This window comes from Periplaneta americana, chromosome 16 (genome assembly GCF_040183065.1).
Source record: "Periplaneta americana isolate PAMFEO1 chromosome 16, P.americana_PAMFEO1_priV1, whole genome shotgun sequence".
Taxonomy (NCBI): Eukaryota; Metazoa; Arthropoda; class Insecta; order Blattodea; family Blattidae; genus Periplaneta; species Periplaneta americana.
The window spans coordinates 96,610,619-96,633,323 of NC_091132.1; the positions used below are offsets into that span (position 1 = coordinate 96,610,619).

The 22,705-nt window shown below is 34.2% G+C and overlaps 1 protein-coding gene across 2 annotated transcripts in view; it reads left to right on the plus strand.

Annotated features, from left to right (window-relative positions):
* Nucleotides 1–22,705, plus strand: part of LOC138690964 (acyl-CoA Delta-9 desaturase-like) — a 477,084-nt gene that overhangs the window by 273,767 nt on the left and 180,612 nt on the right. For both annotated transcript variants that reach the window (XM_069812558.1, XM_069812557.1), the window contains exon 3: nucleotides 13,688–14,044. In XM_069812558.1, the coding sequence (XP_069668659.1) occupies nucleotides 13,717–14,044 (328 nt within the window). In that variant the 5' untranslated portion in view covers nucleotides 13,688–13,716. The remainder of the gene's footprint in view (nucleotides 1–13,687; nucleotides 14,045–22,705) is intronic.

Genomic DNA, 22,705 nt, shown 5'->3' on the forward strand with positions numbered 1-22,705 from the left:
TACTTTCTTTTTTCTATTATGATATTCTTTTCATATTGTTTAATATCGATTTTGCTATGCTATTATTTTGTTGTATGAGTAATATGTTAGTATTCTGTTCTTTCACTTTTTGTTAAATTTCACTGCTTATATGCTTTATGACCTGGTAGAGTGTAAGAAAGGCCTTATGGCCTTAACTCTGCCAGTATAGGTAAATAAGTTATAATTATCATTATTATTATTATTATTATTATTATTATTATTATTATTATTATTATATTCTCAGGTTATGTGATCGTTACGGAGGAACGCTATCGATTGAGAGAACAAGGACAAGCATTGGGCAACATGGATACACCCTCACTCTTTGTGTAGATAACTATCCATTTTTTTGCCCCGAATTGAGCTCTGCCACTGCCATCGTGAACTAATACAGGCCGTAAGGCAGACCACGTGACTCGCTTAACAGCTGATCGCGAAAGGCGGTCTTTCAACCATATGAATTAGTTGCAGTGCATGAAGAATAACATATATTTCTCTGAAATGCAGTGTAATTGCGTCAGTAAAATTTTAAACAGTGATTGTGAGACGCTTTGGACACAATTTACTTACAATTTAAGGTATAATATTATTTTTGGTGTGAAAATTACGTTGTTGCAGGCAAAGTTCGTATGTGTAATACCTGCCTTTATTTCGATTAAATATTGCGCCCTTATGTGGTTAAGTGAAATTTTGGTCTTATAAACAGTAGGCTAAATATGTGTAATAATATATACGTGAAAGTGAAACATTGACTGGCATGTAAAGTAAGTTGTGATTAGGCCTAAGTGCAGCGTTACCAATGTTACTCTTGTTTAATCCATTATTGTTAGTTTACCGTATTTGTCTTATTAAATTTAAATTATTGCTCCCTTTTTATTTGTGAATAACCTACATTATACGAGTAAATAATACGACGTTTGATAATATACACAATTTGAACTAAAAACGAGATGCATATAGTATATTACAAAAAATTATACCCTATAGTTTCCATTACTGTTACAGTATCTAGAATTGTAATTAGTTGAAATAAAGCACTCATGCTTCATTACGAAATTCTTGCACATTCATTTATGCACGTTTCAACAATTTTCAGTTGCATCGCACGCATATTTTAATGTGTTGAAGTTATAGGTTATGTTTATTCTATCAGTACTTGCCTTATTTCCATATTCGCAATTATGCATTATAATTAAGCATAACGCTACGTATAACTCATAACTGCAATTTGTCTACACTTCAATTGTATTTATTCGTTTCATACGGTACTCCAGTCTGAAGTCTGATTAGTTTAATATGTTACTAGGGCTAAACTAGCGCTGAGGTAGTTCCCTTCGTATTCATACATCTTGCATATACAAATTAGTTCGGTTCGTTCAGGATTTTAATATGCCTTGCTTATAGGATCAAATGCATCTCCACAAAAAATAAATTGAACTGTTTTCAGTTCAGAAATTACCGGAACTATACCTCAGCGTATGTATGTACATTTCATAGGAGGGACTGTGGTGAATTTTCTACCTATAAGTAAGGACGGTAACCGTGTTCTGAAGTTTATCCTAAAAAATATATTCTTCTTTGTTAAATCTCAAAACCGTTTTCGTTCTCAACTTAAGCCTAAAATGTTGACGCAGATAGGTTATGTTAACATGGTAAATTCTCTTCACATAAAAATAACACAGTTTTATTTATTATTCCTGCCACATTATGCAACACATAAATGGAACTTATGCACATATTACATTGAATAAAAATTTAATTGTATTATTTATTTGTTCCCTACTATACTGGGTTGTAATGAATTGTATTTATCTAATCTACCAGATTAACACACAACTGTACATACACTAATTTCATAGGAGGGACTGTGGTAAATTTTGTACCTATAAGTAAGGAAGGTAGATGTGCTAAATTAAAATTACAATATAAATAATTCTTCTTTATTAAATCTCAAAATAGCTTCCATTCCAAACTTAAAATGTTGATGCAACCAGGTTATGTTACCATGTAAAACTCCGTTCATATTAAAATAACACAGTTTTGTAATTATTTCTGCAACATATTATGCGATAAGAAGTGTGAAGGGGTCTTATACACACATTACACTAAATAAAATTGAGCGCCGACACGCAATAAAGTAATATATTTCACTCAGCTCCGTATACTCAAATAGAAAAGCCCGACTCATCGAGTGACGTCACACAACCTGCATTACGGCCTGGTCTAGATCACGATGGCAGTGGCTCTACTCATTGGATTGGTGGGTAAACATTCATTTAACAGTGTTAGTCCGGTCTATTGGCCACGTTCATTGGTTTAGGTTCATATCTCTCGTTTGTAAAAGTTAGATAAACTTGTCTTATCTTCCGCACGAAACGAATTAGCTTGCCTGACATTCTGCAAAATTGCCAATAAATCGTTAAAAAATGTCAGACTTTCAAAAAATAATTTCGATAACGTTTTCGTAGTTATCAGTGGGCTAACTATTGCTGCAAGCCATTGGTGTTGACTATGGTTACCAGAGCAGAACAGAGGTTTTCCCCTTTCCTAAAACTGTAAGCCTTGAAGAAGCCTAGGCATCATGGCGCTAAAATACCGTTTATAGTAAGGGTCACATAAGAACAGTTCCTAAACAGCAAATATTGCCGTCTTGTCAGTGTTGCCAACTGTTACCAGATATCACACGATCCTACGTACTAAATGACTTATTTACTTACTGTACCTGAATATAGTCTTGAATTATAACTATTACGCAACATATAAAATAACTATTATGTATTAATATTAATACTGATATTAATTAATTATTAGTATATTCAAATTTCATTAGCTTCCAGTAATCGGCTCAGAAATCTAGTACAATTTTAATTTCATGGAACTCCAGTACCGACAAATATTGTCGATATTTGTCTCAGCTGCCAACATACCAGTTACAAAATCACTACCATTTGTAGTATTTGTCAGTATCGAAATTCGAAACGAAGTTGGCAAAAGAAAATTCAACCTGCAAACTAGAAAATCACCATAATCCACTAGCATATGTAGTAATGGGGGAAAAATGATTAGGTTTCACCCTTAAGGTATGAAGTAAGCTGACCTGGACTATAGCTATCACCAGTTGCACCGATTCTGTATAACTTCGCAGTTGATATGGCGTCGTTGGATATTTAATAACTACTACTACTACTACTACTACTACTACTACTACTACTACTACTACTACTACTACTACTACTACTATTGTTATTAATCAGAATATAATTTGGTTAGGCCTAATAGGGTAGAATTGTATACCTCGGAAGTTTGAATTATACAAATATTTCATTTGATGCTAATCTTGTAACATAAATAAATACGTAGTACTAATATTCCTCCTAGAAAGATTAAGAATAGAATATATGGGAATTAAAATCTTTGTGATGATAAACCTCTTATTATGCATACAATAATTGTTTGAATTAGTAATATAAGTCCTATTGCTTACTACTACTACTACTACTACTACTACTACTACTACTACCACTACCACTAGTATGACTACTACTACTACTACTACTACTACTACCACTACCACTAGTATGACTACTACTACTACTACTACTACTACTACTACTACTACTACTACTACTACTACAGGAGAAGCATGTTTGCGAAATATAACAATAAATGCGGCATGTTCGCAAAAAAATATACCGCTCGCTTGCGAAACGATTCTGATGGTTTGTGAACCCTTTGCGAAAGATCACTGCAACATTTTCCTTCCCGACCTCTATTGATTCAGGGGTGAACAGAGTATGTTTATAAATGTCAAAATCTATGTTTAAGAGACCGTAGCAGCAATGTTCCTCTCCAATTTCACAGGCTTAGGACTGTCTACGGTTTGCTATGTAAAAACTAGTTGTATACTTGGCACATTGTCGATAAGTCAGATTATTCAAGTCTACAGTTTTGTTGCTTGAAATTTAATTCCTACAATCTTTATGTACTTCAGCAGTGTTATTCTGTTGGCCCTATATTCATTCTATTGATTCATTGGGGAACTTTTTTCAGTTCTTGTCTTTTGGATATTATATTATTTTTCCCTGTTGACAGAAGTAATTTTTATGCTAGCAAAATTTTGCATTTCTTTCTGCCTGATAAAATCAGTGAAATTGAGGTTGTGTACTCATAACCTCCCATTCAATCAGTTCCTTATAGGAAACTGACTTTTGTTGCTACTTGTTGACAAACAAAGAAATTAGTAACGTACCATACTTCTATCTGCAATGCAATTGGTTATTTTTTTTTTTAAATTGACAAGGCTGTAACTACAAAATCACAGCTCACTCTTTGTTCTGCAGTGAAACATTCTTGGTTGTCTTGTCATTGTTGGATACTCGTGTGTGTGTGTATATATATATATATATATATATATATATATATATATATATATAACTTACTGAAGTGACTTTGCCTTTTGTTGGATTGAATCTTATAATACAGACCTGCACAAGGTTTGCGCTCTCCGAGCCGGGTCACAGCTCATGATCGGAATGAAGATATTACCTGCGCTCTGTATAAGGGTGGACTGGAAGAAGGGGTGATCTCGTACAAAATAAACACAAAAGGAACTACTATTACGAGTGCTTATGAAATCAATTCCCGTTCAATGTTTACAAAACTATCTTGGGCTATTATTAATTAATAAAGAAATATTTACTTTACAGAAGTAATAGAAATTCTATAGCTACTTAAATGTACAATATCATTTTGTTATATTTTTATTTATCAGTACATCAAAACTAGGTTTTATGCTGTTGGCAGCTGAAAGGAACAGTAGCCTATTGATCATAATGAAACATCAGTTACAGATGTTCGATGCCTGCCTTTATTAAAGTTGATTATAGAAAACAATTGCACACAAATATAAATGTTGAGCCAAACATAGCAATCATTTTCACAGCCAGCCTGTGTAGTCGTGGATATTATTGCTAATGTTTAGTCTTGTAAAACTCAACCAGGCTAGTAGTATTCAACAGGGCAAAGACCCAATTATAATAGACAGTACAAATATTTGCTTAGAACATAACATTGGAGGTAACATGAAAAAGAGATAAAAACAGATACAAATGCAAGGTACAAGTATAAATACAATGAAAAAAACAGACAAATACATGCTACGTAAATAAAAGGCACAGATGCAGATATAAATTAAAAATACAAAATAAAAATGAATGAAGAATAGATAAATGTAGATATCATAACCAAAAAAAAAAATGATGTAAACTGTAGCTGTAAGTGGCAAATTACAGAGTAATAAGTAGACAGCAAGACTATTTAAAATCAACTACTTACCTTCAGTATATTAATAAGAAAATGTTTATATTTCATGTAAGAAATGCTGAAATCTAAATTTGTTAATATAAATGTAGCTAACTCACGAAGAACGACTAGAGCTTCATAAATCCTATTATTTTTATCAGTCTACTACGGAAAAGAGGCATTTCATAGTAAATACTATAGAATTATCACTTACGGCTAGACCACAGACGAAAAATGTTGAACAAGACGATTCTGATGATGCTAAAGATGAAGGTAATGATAGACAAAAATGTACTTCCAGAAGACAATTTTCATTCCTATTTTTTTTTATGTGAAAGGTGAAAAATTCAGGTGTGCAAAAAATTCTATTTGGGTACATTACAACACATAATAATAAAAATACTGAAATAAATACTGCTACCCCAGACCAAAGAGGAAAGTCAAAAGGAAAATAAGAACATTCGAAAGTGATGCAGATTTTGAAAGGGAATACATAAAATCTTTTCTAAAAATAGAGTCACATTACTGCAGAGCAAATACTAAGAACTACAGTATTTAGGATGTCGTTTGAACATTTCCAAGATGTAGGATTTGTAAAGGAAAAGTGTAGACCTAGTGAAGAAAATTTTAAACCAGTACAGGAGTCTATTTTATTTGTCATTGTATACAATCTCGACTTTCATGTTCCAAAAAGTGAGAGATGTGACTTATATGAAAAATATAAAATAGCTGAAAAGACACACGTTAACGAAGAATATAAAGAGAAATATGATAGACATCAAACACTGAAGAATACAATAAGAACAGAAAGGAAAACAAGATAAAAAAATTGAAAAGCCTGTTCTACTGTTCGATTTGCAAAATGTAATTATGTGCCCGCATGCAAAGCTCGGTTCCTTTTTTTTAGTTAAGAAAGTCAAATGTATATACTTTAACTGCATACTATGCAATTACCAAACAAGTATACTGCGCAATATAGCCAGAGGTGACCGCAGCCCGTTCTGGAAATGACATTGCAAGTGCCATGTTAAACATTTTGAATGTACTAAAGCAAGAAAATGACCACGAGTTGATTACTTGGTCCGATTTATATGTGCCACATAATCGAAACAATTATTTCAAATGCAATCCTGCATTTCTTAAGGAACAACAGAAATGTATCATCTGTCACTATGAAATACTCTATGCCAGGGCACTGCTGTATACAAGAGGTGGATAATGCACATAGGAACATAGAAAAAGTCATGAACCTCACAGATTTTTACTCCCCAATAGGTCTGATAAGACTGTTGAAGCAGGTGAACCGTCGTAACCCTTATCGGTTAATACAAATGAGAGCAGAAGACTTCAAGGATTTTTCAGCAACTCCAAAGCTATTAAATTACAAGACTGTTCCATTCTCCAAAGTAGCTAGTGTGAAGTTCACAAAAACATATTTTGAATTCAAGTTCAAATTAACCCATGAGACAGATGAACAAGAAAAAGTTGCTAATATCAAGTTTAATGAGATATAGAGAAGGAGTGTTGAAGCTTGCCCACAGGATCAATGTGTTTTGAATAGCAAACCAAAAATCCAAAAGAACAAGATTGAACTATCAGAAAAGAAAGACATCAAAGCAGCTATTCCATTCATGCCTCTCCAAGACTACTACTTAGCAACCTACATAGTATAGACCAATTATGCCATATTTTTTGTATGAGATAGTGTCACAATTCAATGTTATTTTATAGTTGATACTATAATGTACTTTTTTCAACATATATTTACAGTGTTTTAATTTTTTTATTATACCTATAGATCTGGAGTTGTAACTAACACATTTTTTGAATAGAGATTAAAAAGTTAGTTTGACAAGTTTCTATGTGCACTTACACCTTTGTAACTTTCCTGAAGTGTCGAATTTAAAGTTACAAGTTCCTAACTCCATTTTTGCTATCTCAGATTCTACAATTTAAACAGGGATTTTTCAAAGAGAACTAGTAAGAGCTACTTCCAATTGATATCTAAGAAAGTTTATAAAATTAATTTAAAAAATATTCATAAATAAAAAAGTTATAGTATAATGAAACTTTAAACTCAATTTTCTCAGACTAATGGTTTTTGCAGTTAGAACCTGGTCAAACCAAGCTAGCGATATGTCGACTTGTCGCAGCCGTGCCTTTCCCACTACTACGAACATTACCAATACTACCAGGGTTGCCAGATACAGGAATTGGAACCGTCGTACCAACATATGAAAATTGTCGTACTTCAGCATAAAATTGTCGTACATTTCTCAGTTTCCTAATATATATAATTCTAGTCCACCGCTGTATAGTAATGGTTAGCATGTCTGTCTGTGAAACAAGCAGGCCGGGGTTCAAATCCTGGTTGAGACAAGTTATCTGGTCGTTGAGATTGTTTTCGAGGTTTTCCCTCAATCCATTAAGAGCAAATGCTGGGTAACTTTCGACGCTGGAGTCATTTCGCTGGATTTATCACCTTCATGATATTGACGCCAATAAGCATCGCAGTTCATAAAGAGTCGTAAAATAAACCTATATTTATATAGGTTATGTCTACCAGTAAATTTCAGTTCTAATTAAGAATATTAATTACACTTGTCAACAAAATTAAACATATTTTTTGTTAAAAGGTAAAGAATGGGTGATTCTTATAGCATTTTTTGTGCTGATTTCAGATCTGTTTTCAGGGTTTTTGAGTAATAAATGAAATGTTCTTCAGACTTTTCTAGTATTGATACCTTGTAACTTTTACCTAAAATCATATTTATTTACCGTACCTAAACTGTGTGTGAAATAGATTTTTCGGCTGTACTTCGCTTGAAAAACATCTCTTTTTAGTGTCCAGCAATAGTCTGACAGAATATTTAGGCTCCATTTTTTTCTGATAGAGCCTTTCCATTTCAGAAAAATCCTGATGAAAACGCTCCGTATGTTCGAAGCTCACTACCCAAAGGTTTTGAGGAAAGGAAAAATAGATACGGATCCAAGAAGTTACTTTAAGAGATAGTACATGACACTCCATTACGTTATAGTTATGAATCAGTTCACTTACAAGTTTTCTGTAATCTTCTGATCTGTGGTTCCTAGAAAGTGACTGTTTGTTGAATAATCTTTAGGTTCCCGGCATATCAATGGAACTGGAAAAGGCATATGACGGGATCCTTTTAGCTAACAGTCAAGCTAATATGATTTGCATTGAGAACAGCAGATTTCAGAGACCCAGTTCCTGTCCTCATTTATTTTGCAGTCAAAAGAACACTCGTAAGCTCTTTTAATTAGTGTAGTAAAATTCGCCACAAACGTAACAAAAATTGTTTGTGATTTACACAGTATTTCGAAGTATTTTCACTTTATAAGATACTTTTACTATGCTTAAAATTAAGACAAAGAAAACATTGGTTATGAAACTTGTTTCATGATTGTAAGTTCCAACTCAACTGAGAATTAATGCTAACTCTCACAGTCTTATGAGGAATAAAATTCATTTTTATGATTTCTGACTTCACAGGCAACAATGATATAAAGTTATAGGTCAATTGTTAAAGCAGTAAAATGAGATGTTTTAAATATTTTCTTTCCATTAGCATGTTAAGGACTAATATATATATATATATATATATATATATATATATATATATATATATAAATAAAAATAAACCATTTTTTTTAAATTACAAAAAAAAGTGGGTGGTAGAAAAATTCTGACTTCATTTTTGGAATCAGCAGATGAAATTACATAAGAAACAGCAGAAATTGTACATTTAACAAAATCATTGTTGATCAGTGTTATTGTTCACATCCACAATGACATTCAGCATTGAAAAAAATCATCATCCATTTCTTCATCATCAATACTGTCATCGTCGTAAAACGTGCATGATGTCGCTTGGTTAGAAACAGCTTTGTTATATTTAAAGTCAGCAGAAAATTGATCTTTGGCGACAGATATTTAGTATCAATCAAGGCGGCGGCGCTCAAAATTATATCAAATTAACTCGTCTACAGCCGACTCAAACCCGACACCTCTATAATGTCGGCGCGTTCTTAATGATACTGCGGTATTATTTCAATGATAAGACTTCCTTTATCGAACGAACAAGAAAGTTAATAAAATTAAACCTGTATTACTTTGATGCAGCAGAAGATATCACATGATTGAAGATTTATGAATCATATGACGGGACAAAGAGGAAGGCAGAAAATATAAAAGATTGGAGAATACTGGGTTTGCAGTGAAAGATCTGCCCCTACGCAGAACACTATGAATGAATGAATGAATGAATGAATGAATGAATACTTTGGTATAACCGCGCCGTGTACGTGAAACCTAGAGCTGAAGATGAAAAATTATGACTTGCATGGCAAGCATAGTTACCAGATCGATTTTCAAAGCATTTTCCCTCCTTTAAAGTATGTTTCTTTCATATTAGTCAAGGATATACTTAATGAAGAAAACTTGTCTAAAAGGGACGAATTAACCAACATTTTTATTTTAATTATAAACCAACATTAAAGTTCCAAAATATTTTTTTCCCTTCAGTGAAATAGTCGTACAAAATTACGTACGACATAGAGTGCGGTCGTACCTCGTACAATTAGTCAAAATTATCGTATGCGTACGACAATAGTCGTACGTATGGCAACCCTGAACACTACTACCGTATTTGCTCGCGTAATTTGCGCACTTTTTAATTATCTTTGGCCACTGAAAAATTGGGGTGCGTAAAATATGCGGATTTTTCTAATAAGAGGTCCTGTTCTGAGTTTATCTCAATTAGCATATGTATAGGTAAGTATTTACGGTAGGGCTAATTTTCTATACCGGTAACTTGTCTCTACCAAGGACAAGCATTGTTAAAGTAGCGGGACTTTGGGGTTTCTTACTGAAGCAGGTACTTCAGTTGCTGGTGAATGACCTACGATGGACTTTAGGGAAGGAAAATCCCTACTACACTGAAAAAATATGTACGTAATCCCTACTACACTGAAAAAAATATGTACGTAAAATGTGTGCGCAAAATACACGGAGCAAAAATAAAGTTCAAAATAATCCCTTAAAAAGTAGGGTGCGCAAAATACGCGGGGACGCAAATTACTCGAGCAAATACGGTACTACTTCTGCCACCACCGCCGCCACAACCACTGGTACATGCTGAGAGTGGGGAATTGCAGTGTCTAGCGGATTGAGGAAATTGGAAGGCGTCACTAAGTGAAGATAAGACTCTTCAACTATCACTTTAGAACAGGGGTTCCCAACCGGTGTGTCGCGCAGCTCCATGGAATGTGTTTACTCTTCCACTTAGTAAAAAATAGAGTTTACAATCGTCAGAACATATTAATCAGTTTCGAGCGGATGATAGTGCGATTATTTTATCAAAAAAGCTTTAATTAGATTTTTATCACGGACAAATTTTTAATTATAAAAGAGAGTCTGAATTAATTTCTGGGTTAGATGACAGCAGTGCTAATTCAAATAATGTGAGCAAAAATTCCCTTCAGAGTTCACAAAAACGTACTGCATTTCGTAAATATAGTGATAAATGCAAATCTGGCTTTCAGGTAGTAGCTCCCTGTAAAGAAGGTTTTGAATGATTTCAAGGTAGAATTGTTCCGGGGCCAGGTATCGATCCCGGGACCCTTCGCTTAGCGCACGAATGCTCTCCCGACTGAGCTATCCCAGGAACAGGAACTATACACGACACCGTCACAATTTTTCCTTTACAGGGAACTACGACATGAAAGCCAGATTTGCATAATATATTCGTTACTGGAGGTACGTTAACAGGAGGCCACAATTTAAGTCACACAGAATTTGTGTGCACTCGAAATTATAGTGATGAATACTTGTAATATGGTTTTACGTGGCGTGGAGATGAATATAAACAAAATCCCGAGTGTCTTTTATGCGGAAATGTTTTGTCAGATCATTCGATGGTACCTAATAAATTAAAAATGTATTTAGAACTGCCGTTTTCAAATACATAGGCTACATATGTGAATCAGCATTTTTCTACCATGAAAATAGTGAAATCTAAAAAAAGGAACAGACTGCTGCATCTTGAAGATGATTTACATTTTGTCCTGTGAATCATGCCACGTATAGAGAAACTCTGTGCAACTCACCAAGCGCAGAATTCACATTATTTAAACAGGCGAATTTTCTAAAACGATAATAAAAATCATTTATCGGACATCCAGCATAGATAGATTGGGATTTTTTTACACACAGGCATTGTACCTTTGTTTTTTATTTATTTATTTATTTATTTATTTATTTATTTATTTATTTATTTATTTTTAATGTTCGATTGCGAGTAATATCGACCTATCTACAACACTGGATATCCGATACTACATAGAAGTTATTATCAGTGCTTTTTCTATGGCGGAACGCGCTGAAACGTATACAGTGTAATTATTCTACCATGCGTCATTCTGAAATATAAATCATGGATCAGACGTCATGGCCATCTGCACGAGCCGCCACCGTGGAAGTGAACTGATTCTGTAGCGTAACCACAAACAACTTGTAACTGCTGCGTCTGGCTCCATCTGTCTTTCTTTGCATCAAGGTTTTTTGCCCATCCTTGGATATATCTGTATCCGCTTGAGCTATACTGTATAGGCTACTTGTAAACCTTCTCCTCCCCATCCAGCAACGTTGTCAATCGTCTAATATTGTAAACTTTAATAATTAGTTAAATATTGCAATTATACGAGTAAAACAATTGTAAGGACATTTTTTTCTTCACTATGACATGAATAATCATCAGTTAAAATAATGCCACCCCTACACTCTGTATAGAGTTTAAAAATAGTAAAAATTAGTATTTAGTATTAGTATTAGTATTTACTTATTTAACCTCGTAGAGATAAGGCCGTCGGCCTTCTCTGCCCCTCTACCAGGAGATTCCAACTATAATATGAAGAATAAAATTACAATTAGTATTAAGTTTACAATTACAATTACAAATAAAATTACAGTTAGTATTAAATTTACAATTACAATTACAATAAGAATCAAAGTACGAAAAGATTACCTGACTAATGAAAGCTAGATAATTTATCTGTAGTAATGTCACGAGAGGTCTGAGATTTATCTAATGCCAATTGCGAAAAGCGAAATGCAGGTTTAACAATGTTAATTACATGTACTGCACTTTTCTCTTATTATTATAACATAAATACATTTTCATTATAGGCTGAAATCATAATTTCATTTAACAGTAACAGTGGGGAGAGCTATATACCAATGCTTATGTATTCACAGCGAGACATATTGCTACACAGTGAAGCCATCTCTGTATAGATAGGCCTAATTAAAACACGAATTTTATTACGCCTTACGGAAGGCAGTTTGATCAAAGACATTATTATTACTATGCAAGGTCTTTGGGTTTGATATGCGATGATGTTACATAAATTTGATCATCTTTCTATTAATTGTTTAATTTCTTTCACAAAATACAAATTTTATAGGCTAAATTATAGGTTAGTTACCTTTGGGAGCAGGACCAATGTCAGCTGTCGACCGACTCTCACAATCAGTGCTATACGAAAGCATTTTTATAGCTCGGCAAACTCATTCTCGCTGTAGTGTGTAACGGAACTAAAGCTGCATCTACACAGTTCAACATTCCAATCGCGTATGCGTGTAATCTGGGAAGAATATTGAAAGAATCAAGTTTAAAAAGTACGTTCAATTAAGATGCATGAAGATTTTGTGTCTACATGGTGCACCGTTTTGAACGTCGTCTTCACTGCGTAAATATATTAATTAATATTAAATATCAATCTTGCAGTCATTGCTTTAAAGTTGAAAGAAAAGTTTAACCGTGTAGTTGCATCTTAATGTATTCATGATCATCAATTTACGGGGAAACAGTTGGCGACAACGACTAAACAAAAGAACGATCATGCGATAAATTGATAGCGATAAATCTAGCTGCAAAAATTATCGCAAAGTGTGACTGTGATTGGTTGGAATTCAAAATTTCATTACACTTCATTGGTCGAAAATGGAATGACGTCATATAAACGAAATAGCCATAGAAAAACAAAGAATATTTTATATTTACTGAATTACAAATTAAACCTAGAATAACAAAATTGTATAGTGATGAAATTACTGGATATTGAAATATTTTGTGGCAGATTAAGGAAACTATTTACAAGAAATCAATTACTGACCAAGTGCCTAGTAAGTTTGCGTTTGAATTCAACATCGTTGACAACTGAAATGGCTATTTATAGAATATGAATAGTTCCACCAATTTAAAAGTATCATTAAGCAAAGTGCTGCAGATTGCGTTCCGGCAAGCAGCGCAGATAACCGTATCTACTACGTTTGTGTTTGCAGGCAGCAGCCAGGCGGCAACAGGTGGCACGATGGGAGCTGCCGACGGCGCCTGCCTGCATCGCGGCGCGAGTCTGATGGACGCCGACGCTAACATGAACTGCACCAAACGACGACCGGAAGAAGTGACAAGTAACGGAGACGTCGCTGCCACGCCCGCGGTCATAAACAACACGACAACCACAACGCCAGTTATATCCAAAGAATCCGCAGAGACTGATTCAGAATCTGGAGGCCAGAATAAGTATGTGCCAAGATGGCGCTGGCCTGACCTCACAGTTCAGCTGTTCATTCACATCGGCTGCCTCTACGGCTTCTACCTCATTCTCACTTCCGTCAAGCTGGTCACAACAATATGGGGTAAGTGCCATACAATTTTTACTCTATATGTGACGTCTACTGGTGTTGCGTACAGTTTTTATGATTCAGAAGGTGAGACCTGGAATGTGAGTTGCACGCAGGGTTGTCAGATTGTTTTCACGGAAATTCGCAATTATTCTTTTAAAAGTCGCCTTTTAGAGGAAAAAAAAATCGCTCAGTATTTTAATTTCACGCTATCTCCTATCTCAGTGAGAGACAAAAATCCTGTTATAATTCCTACAACAAATACATTGCGAAGATATGTAATACATCTGTCGATTCGTTAATAATAATTTAGGAAATTGGTAATCCTTTCATATCTAATACTTACTCCTTTAGAATATTAATGGCTATGACCGTCTTAAATATTGAAGTGCACTTTTTTCTGTGAAGTTGGAGATGTTCATTCCTGCACTTGGACAATTGAAATCAATAAATTAGCTTAAATGATCCAAAAATTTTTTATCGCGGTATGACTGGCCACAAAACCGCCACCGAATTTTAAATTTTGTTAATGATTTAGCAACTGGCAATACATCTTTAAGAAGTTAGGTACTGATTTTTTTTTTGTATTTTGTACACTTTTCCCACCTTCCCATTGCAATTATATAAAATAAGAGAGAAATATTAGGCCTACAATATACGCAGTGTGAAAGAGGCAATGATAACCAACTCACCGTTTATAGTCTTGTAAATAATTTACAAAATAATAAATGACATTTAATTGGTTTATTTTAAGACTGCAATCGTTATCTAGCACCTGAATGAAATGAAGGTGGATAATGTCAGCGAAATGAGTGCAGGTTCAGCGCCGGAAATACCCAGCTTTTGCTCTTATTGAATAGAGAGAAAACTCCGTAAAAAATCTCAACCAGTTAACTTGTTCCAACCAGGATTTGAACCCGGGCCCTCTCGTTTCAAGGTCAGACATACTAACCGTTACTCCACAGCGATGGACAATAAGTAACTTATAATCATTATTGCTGCAAATAACATATCGACAGCGAATAACACAGTAAAATAGCTGATAAACTATCAAATTTGTATTGCCTAAACACACGAAGTAATCATTAATTGAACGTAAATTGCAACTTGCATTGCATCTAGTTCTTAGAATAAATAATTTATTTAGAGATCGAAAACCCGTGTCATGCCAAATATAAACTTAAAGAAAACCCAAAGAAAAAGATTAGATTTTTTAAAGTGACAAGGAGTTTTCATCCACCCAAATTTCGCTCTCCAAAATTTCTAGTAGTAGAAAAATTCGCAAATCGCCTGAAGTAAAAATTAATCGCAAACAGGCTTCGTAGCTCAATCCGCGACTTTCCGCCCAATATGCCAACCTTGGTTGCGCGAGAAGAGAAAGGTTAGGCTATCAGAAAAAGTTTGTCGTATGATAGGTGACGGTCGTTAATATTATACGAATTTACAAACACGAAAGTTCAGCTCAGACTAAAAACTTATCTTCCCCCTCCATACCCATTGGTGATATAGACATGGCGCAAGATATTGTCACAGGACAGGTCTTGCCTCATTTACTTATATACGTGTAAAGCTTCGGTAGACTAGCAGAAATGGCACTGTAGATTAACGGACTTACTAATAAACCATGTATAGTTGTTATACGAGACTTATACAGAGTTGGAACAGAAAACGTTATTAATGCATAAGCGATGGATGTCTAAAGAGCCTGTAATGGGAATTGCTTTGCAGTAGTTATATACACCAAACCTTTTCTTTGTATATAGAGCAGAATGGTGTGATGTACAAAACAAATAACACAACACAGAAATATCTAAATAATCACATCAAACATTCCAATAAATATAATTCAACTGGCGTTTACAAATTAAAATGCAATAGTTCTCCACATTTTTACATGGGACAGACAGGAAGAACCTTTCAAAGAACATATAAACTTAAACAATTTTAAGTTTTTTAATATGGTATATTTTTATATTGTTCGTCTTTCACGTCTGAGAATTGGTTCCTGTTATGATATGCGTTGTTAACCGTTTCTCACCAAACAATCTGAGTTAGATTCCGAATTCTTTTAGACTTATGGTAACAGAAATTGTCTGATGTGTTTCTCATAGGCTAAGTGATTAGTAGACTTTGAAGTTGAGGCATATAAACTCGTATAAACTCTGAAGTTTGTCTAAAGCAGCTGGCGAGGTAGTTGTCTCCCATCATACATCAGATGAGTTTGATATTTCGCAATATAGGGCCGAGTAAATGCATTAATAAATAAACTTTCGCCTGAAGGACAAACGTAGATATTATGTTGGCCGAAATGCAATGTATTATCGTCTCTCAGGTGTAGAAACATAACATTTTCTTAGACCTATAAAGAGTTGTACAGAACAATATTGTTTAAAAGGAACTTTTAAGAATGACTATTATTATTATTATTATTATTATTATTATTATTATTATTATTATTATTACATACGCATTTGTAATTAAAAGGACCAACATAAATAAATAAATTTTAAAGTATAAATCACAAAAATAAACTTGTCTTAAAATAATAACATTACTATAAAAATAAAACATTTTAGATAAACATTTAGAAAACAATAAGCTATTATGTTCTGTTTGCTATGAATCTAACTCTCGTATGAGTGGAACTCATGTTCAGAGGGAAAATTGAGCATATATATTTAGGTTAATAAATTATTACGAAGAAAGAAAAATAATATATTTAAAATGAAAATAACTCAAATATTTTATTTATTAAGAATTGTATTGTATTCAGTAAGAAGTCAAAATGAAAGTTTTGTAGGTTAACTTTATAATAAAATAGAGCAGTGATGTCAACGAGAGCGCAAACGTGCTCATAGCCCGTATGCGCTGATCAGAGCACGTAAGGCACGCAGGTACAAGTCATTAGTGAACACAAGGGTTGTACATTACACATTGATGAAGAAGTCGTTCAGTAAGTTTCAGCCTGACTATACACTTAACTTCTCGTGTAAGTGAAAGATGAGGTTGGTTTGTGGAAATTATTTAGTTATAATGACAAGCAGTGTCGAACGCCTGAAATTATTAGTTCATCTACAGAATGATATAATATTCAAATTAGTTTGTTTTTATTGACATTAGTTTGTTTTTATTGACATTAAATAGTAGTAAATGTATGTAAAGATGTATTGTAGAGGTTCTTCCTCACAGCATTGTATTTATGTTTTCAGAATAAAGTAGGCCTACAAACAAAAGTGTGTGCTGCTAATGACGTAAATTCGTTAAATGTCAGTTAGGAGTTGTGTCTATAAATAAATTGTCCAGATTTTCGTACATAAATTCTCAGTTTAACGATGTTTCTTACTATTACGATATTGTTCTGTCCAGATATTTTGAATTACGTGAATATTTATCAGAATTCATAATAGAAAAGCAGAGACAGTCCAGAACTAGTTGACTCTACATGGATCGAGGAACGTTAACTTTCTCAGGGATGTATTAGAGCATCTGACCGCTTTGAATTTGATATCGCAAGGAAAGAATCAATTAATCTGTGTCGCCAGATATTGTTAAAAGCTTTCAGATGAAGATTTCATTGTGGATGTCGCAGATCTCACAGCACAATTTTTATAATTTCAACGCCTTCAGTCATTGACCTCCTGTTCAACAGTGTAAAATACTGCAACGTTTTAAAAAATCTCTGGGAAGAGTTCCATAGACGATTTAAAAATACTGACCTACTCCAGCTCAAGTTGGATTTGTGTCGGCAAAAATCAGAAAAAAAATAAACACCTCTGAATTACGCGAGAAGTCAGGAATTTAAATTTGTTTCTAGAAGTGTGATGATGCTCATATAAGTAGTACATGATTATGCAACAGTTAATAAAAATAATAAGGCCTAGGCTAATTATAGGCCTCATTATGTAAAACTGCTTAAGTTAAAGAGAAGCTATGTTTATTATTTGTTATATCCTACTATTTCATAATTAATTGCATTTATTAGAGAGGTACATGTTGCAAAATATGCTTTCATTTCTTGTTTTCTTGTATGAGCGTAACGCATTATCTATTACTTAAGATCAGTTTAATTCATCTTGCAGTGATAGGCCAATAGAGTTCATTTTGCTCACCCCTTCTTGTTCACCGTTACTGCTTGTAGAACAGATTCATTGGAACCCGTGTGCGCTTGGGAGCACGTAGCACAGTGTACTATATACAGTCGCGAAGCTCAATATGTAGTAAAAATGCAAACATGGGTAGTTGCCCATCACTAGGATCGCTACTATCGCCTCATCATCACAGATCTCTCCTAGCAGATGACAAAATATGTTACACTTTCGTTGTGTTCTTTTGGAAAAATTAACACCTTCCTTCCATTATTGAAACAGTAAATGGATAAAGTTCATTTATTATTTTAATGAAGTATATTAAATTCCACCATAAACTCGAAGATACCTGTAAGAATTAGGTTAATATTATTTTTGTTTGTGCAAAACTCACTGAAAGTTACTATAATCGCTTCACTCATTCAAGATTATAGCGATAATGAACTATGAAACCAATAAATATTAATTTGCATTTCCCTTTACAACAATAATATAATAACAATAATAATGGAAATATGAATTAATGGGAGTAACTTACGTGTACCGGTACTTACAATGTATGGTTACGTAGTTAACAAAGTGGGATGAGGTTAAGCAATAATAATCATAACAGAATTGGAAATAAAACGTATCAATAAATTTTATTGTAACAGACTTACTTTTTCTACGTCTCTAGTAAAGTAACAAATAAAAATAACAACAAAATTAACAGCTATAATTAAAAACATCCTTTGAAAAAAAAAAGTAGGCCTAAGTTGTCTGAAAATGTACAATTATTCAAGGAATCAGCTGACACAGACATAGAATTAGTGCAGAGCTTTTGTTTCTCAGCTGCAGGTAATAACAGAACAGGTTTATTTGAAACATCAAATAAAGTTGGAACTGCATTCCAGATTAATTTATTTTTGTTTTCATTCATAAATTGTGTGTTTTCGAAATGAAGAGAGCAAAACTTTATATTATTATAAAGATATGCTTCATTCTTTATCATTAGATCTTCCCTCCTGCTGTTTATTAACCACTTTTTGCATCTAGAAGTAAAATAAGAAATAGATGTTAGGATTTATCTGCACGAGCATCAATGCGAAATACACAACGATCTAGCACTCGATGGAAATAAGACTCAGTACACTCTAAATCCAAAGTCGACCGTGGACAGTCTATTGTTTCTAGTTGCTAACCGCTTGGAGCGCTTTATCGCGAGATTTGCAAAAAAATACCTCAAGCTTCGTGACTGTATATAGTAGACTGTGGCACGTAGTGTCTTTCGCGTGCTCTGACCTTGACATCCCTGAAATAGAGTAAACTGAGAATCAAATGAATTATAATAAAGTATCATAAGATATTTCTTTAAATTATATCAATCAAATATATATTAACATTAATTTCAATTACATATTCTAAAATAAATATCTCCTTAGTTTTTAACTTGAATTACAATTTATTAATAATTTATAGTGTGTATATTTCAAATTACAAAATTCTTTTGAACATTTTTAGTTCACAATTAAGGCCGTATTTTTTTTTTTCTTTTCCAACAGGTGTGATGCATTTTGCCTCTTCTTGTAAGATTTCATTTTATTTTATTGTGGAAGAAAGTTAATATATATTTAAACATTTGTTCCAATTGCATTTCGTTTTCGACATCGCAATTATTTCACATCGCCCAAATGCCCCAGCTTCAGTGCTAGTGCCTACGAAACCTTCAACATCAGTCATGCCTAGACAGACAGCACAATGGATAGAAGACGGAAAAAATAAACAAGCCTCGCCTGTTACCCTATCTCCATCTAATACTCCGTCATCAGTTAACCTGTATCGCCCTGACTGGTTCCTCAACTTCGAAATCTAGTGGTTAGATTTTCCCAGCTTATCCCATTCGAGCATTATATTATATTGACTCTGCATTATCCCATCCTCTCTGAATAGCATAGTCCTACTATTTAATTGCGCAAACGAAGAATCTTTTATAGTTCCACGGATAATCTTTAACATAAATGCAGACGGTAATTTTTTACAGTTTCGAACGTAGATCTACATTTGAAGTTTTGTTTTAACTCCTGCATCCATTGTCATATTGGTCCTTGATCCTCTAGTCCTTGAAAAGTTACTACTGTTGGTATTCTACGAAGAATGCATTTTTTCATTATTCGTCTTGCCCTATTTTGGGCAAGTTATTCACCAAGAGTATTTTTCTCTGTCCTTAAACACTAATATAGAGCAATATAAAAATCTCGAAACACATGAAAAGTCCAGTTTAAACCACGCAGAACGGATGCGAAGTATTTGACATGGCGTCGTCTTTGGAGATACAGTTTGTTAAAAAAAATCCCTAAATATGACGCGTTACGCTTGAGAGATCTTTCTCAACATACCGCATCTCCGACTCGGTTCAATTGGATGTGTCGTAATCAACTTCCTCTATTCTCAGTTCTCCAGCTAGCGTCGTACTTTCATTTGATACCATCTTTTATTAATCAAAAACACATTTTTTTGTACTTCATATTTCTTCAGTATTAAATTCTCTCACAACAAATTTTCTCTCCGTCTGGCACCTTATAATTTGCTTCCGTCATGCTTATTTCCATACCGCTTCCCTCCCTTCTCTTTTTCACAGTCTCGTCTTCTCCTCTTTATTTCTGTATATTAAAGACAGATTCCGTGAAGATCCAGTCTAGCGTGTAATTCATGGTAGGCTCACGACATTTTAATGATGTATATTTAGAATTGCGTCTCACCGTCGGGAAATGTAGTTTACTCTTTCACAAAATGGTGTAATGACGTTTCAATAATCTTCAATAATAATATTACTTTAGAAACTTTGCGGCATCTACCTTCTTTCCTTATTAGCTACTTAAGTGTTTATTTATTCTTGCACTTTTCTTCACTTTCTTACTAGCTTTCCCCTTTTCATCTTGTTCCTTCCCTTTTTCTTTTTTTTTTTCTTATTTTTTTTTCTTTTTGTCTCAGAATGTGGTTTATAATTAGAGGGTCACAGATATGACTTAGTCTGCCAGCTCAAATTTTTGACGCAGACGAAAAATAGCCAGCAAATTTTGGCGGGAGCCTTGTGCCATGTGTGTGGAGCACGAGACTCCCTGCTTTAATTTATCGCTAAGGATTTTTATCCCTCATATGCTGCCGTCTCCCCTCCTTTCTCCCTTCCGTCACCCCTATTCACCCTTCTCCTCTCCCACTTCCCTTTCCTCCCCACCCACTTTCCTTTTCTCCCCACCCAATTTCCTTTTCTCCCCACCCACTTCCCTTTTCTACCTACTCACTCCCCTCTTGTCACGCTCACTCCCCTTTTCTTTCCACCCACTTTCCTTTCCTCCCCACCTACTCTCTTTTCCTCCCCACTTACTCCCCTTATCCCCACCCACTTCTTTTTTCTCCCCACTTTTCACCAACCACTCCCATCTTCTCTCCGCTCACTCCCCTCTTCTTTCCACCCTCTCCCCTTTTTCCATACCCACTCCCTTCTTCTCACCAATCACTCCTCTCATCTCTTTAGTCTTCCTTCATCGCCTTCATTTTTTAAATTTATCTTAATTTTTAATTTTCCTGATTCTCTTATATCTTCAGTTTACTTAGCTCTGTTTCTTTAATTGTTTGGTTATTCTTTATCTATGGAAAGTAACATTATAATGTAAGAGTATGTTATTTATTCAGCAAAAGACTGTTTCAATGTAGTGAGATCGAAAATATGACGATAATAAGCGATTTTAGCATGCAAATTATAAGGAAAAACGACTTATTGATGAAAACCAGCTGCAAAATCGCTTTATCCATTTCATTTCCTTTGTAAAAAGTTATTATTTCACTGAATAGTGACATTTCTATATTAATTTAAAGAAAGAGCGAAAAATGCAAAATGAAATTAACTAGGTAAAACTAGCCATCTAGGGCCGTATTCATAGACATTTTTAGCGCGGGTTTCCGGTGGATGATCAGCATTTTTCGTATTCATAAACCAGTGTTAGCGATAGGATATGATTTGAATTCTGTACTAGTAACCAGTGGATAGGCGGGGCTAGCTTAGTACGCTCATAGTGCGTGGTGCGAAATGTCTATGAGTAGCACCCCGGATGTTTAGGAAAATGCCTATTTTATTTGAATGTTTACATTTAAAGGGTTTTAGTAAATGTGCACGAATCATGCGAAATGAAGCATTCTGACGAAGTTTGATCTTGCCTTTTTGCCTTTTATACTGCAATGTGTACTTTTTTGCCCTTTTCTTCTTTTATATGTACCTTTTTGCCTTTTTCTTTATATGACTGAACAATACTGCATTTATTTCTGCGTTCGAAACTAAGGAAATTGCTGTTCTTATAGTAGCCATAGATATTGCAATGCAATGTTGTTGTTTCGCTTACTATGGAATCAACCTTGTCCTTATCCAGCATTGCTACCTGACTCCAGCCCTGACCTACCTCATTAATTCCTGGCTTAGTTTTCTTCATGAGTGATGCCTTATTAGTGTGACTTGTGAAGTTCAAACCTGTCTTCGTACGGTTGACTAAACAACAAAAAACATCAGTTATTAGTCGAATACATGAAGCGTTTAATTTACGCTGATAACCCGGTTTCG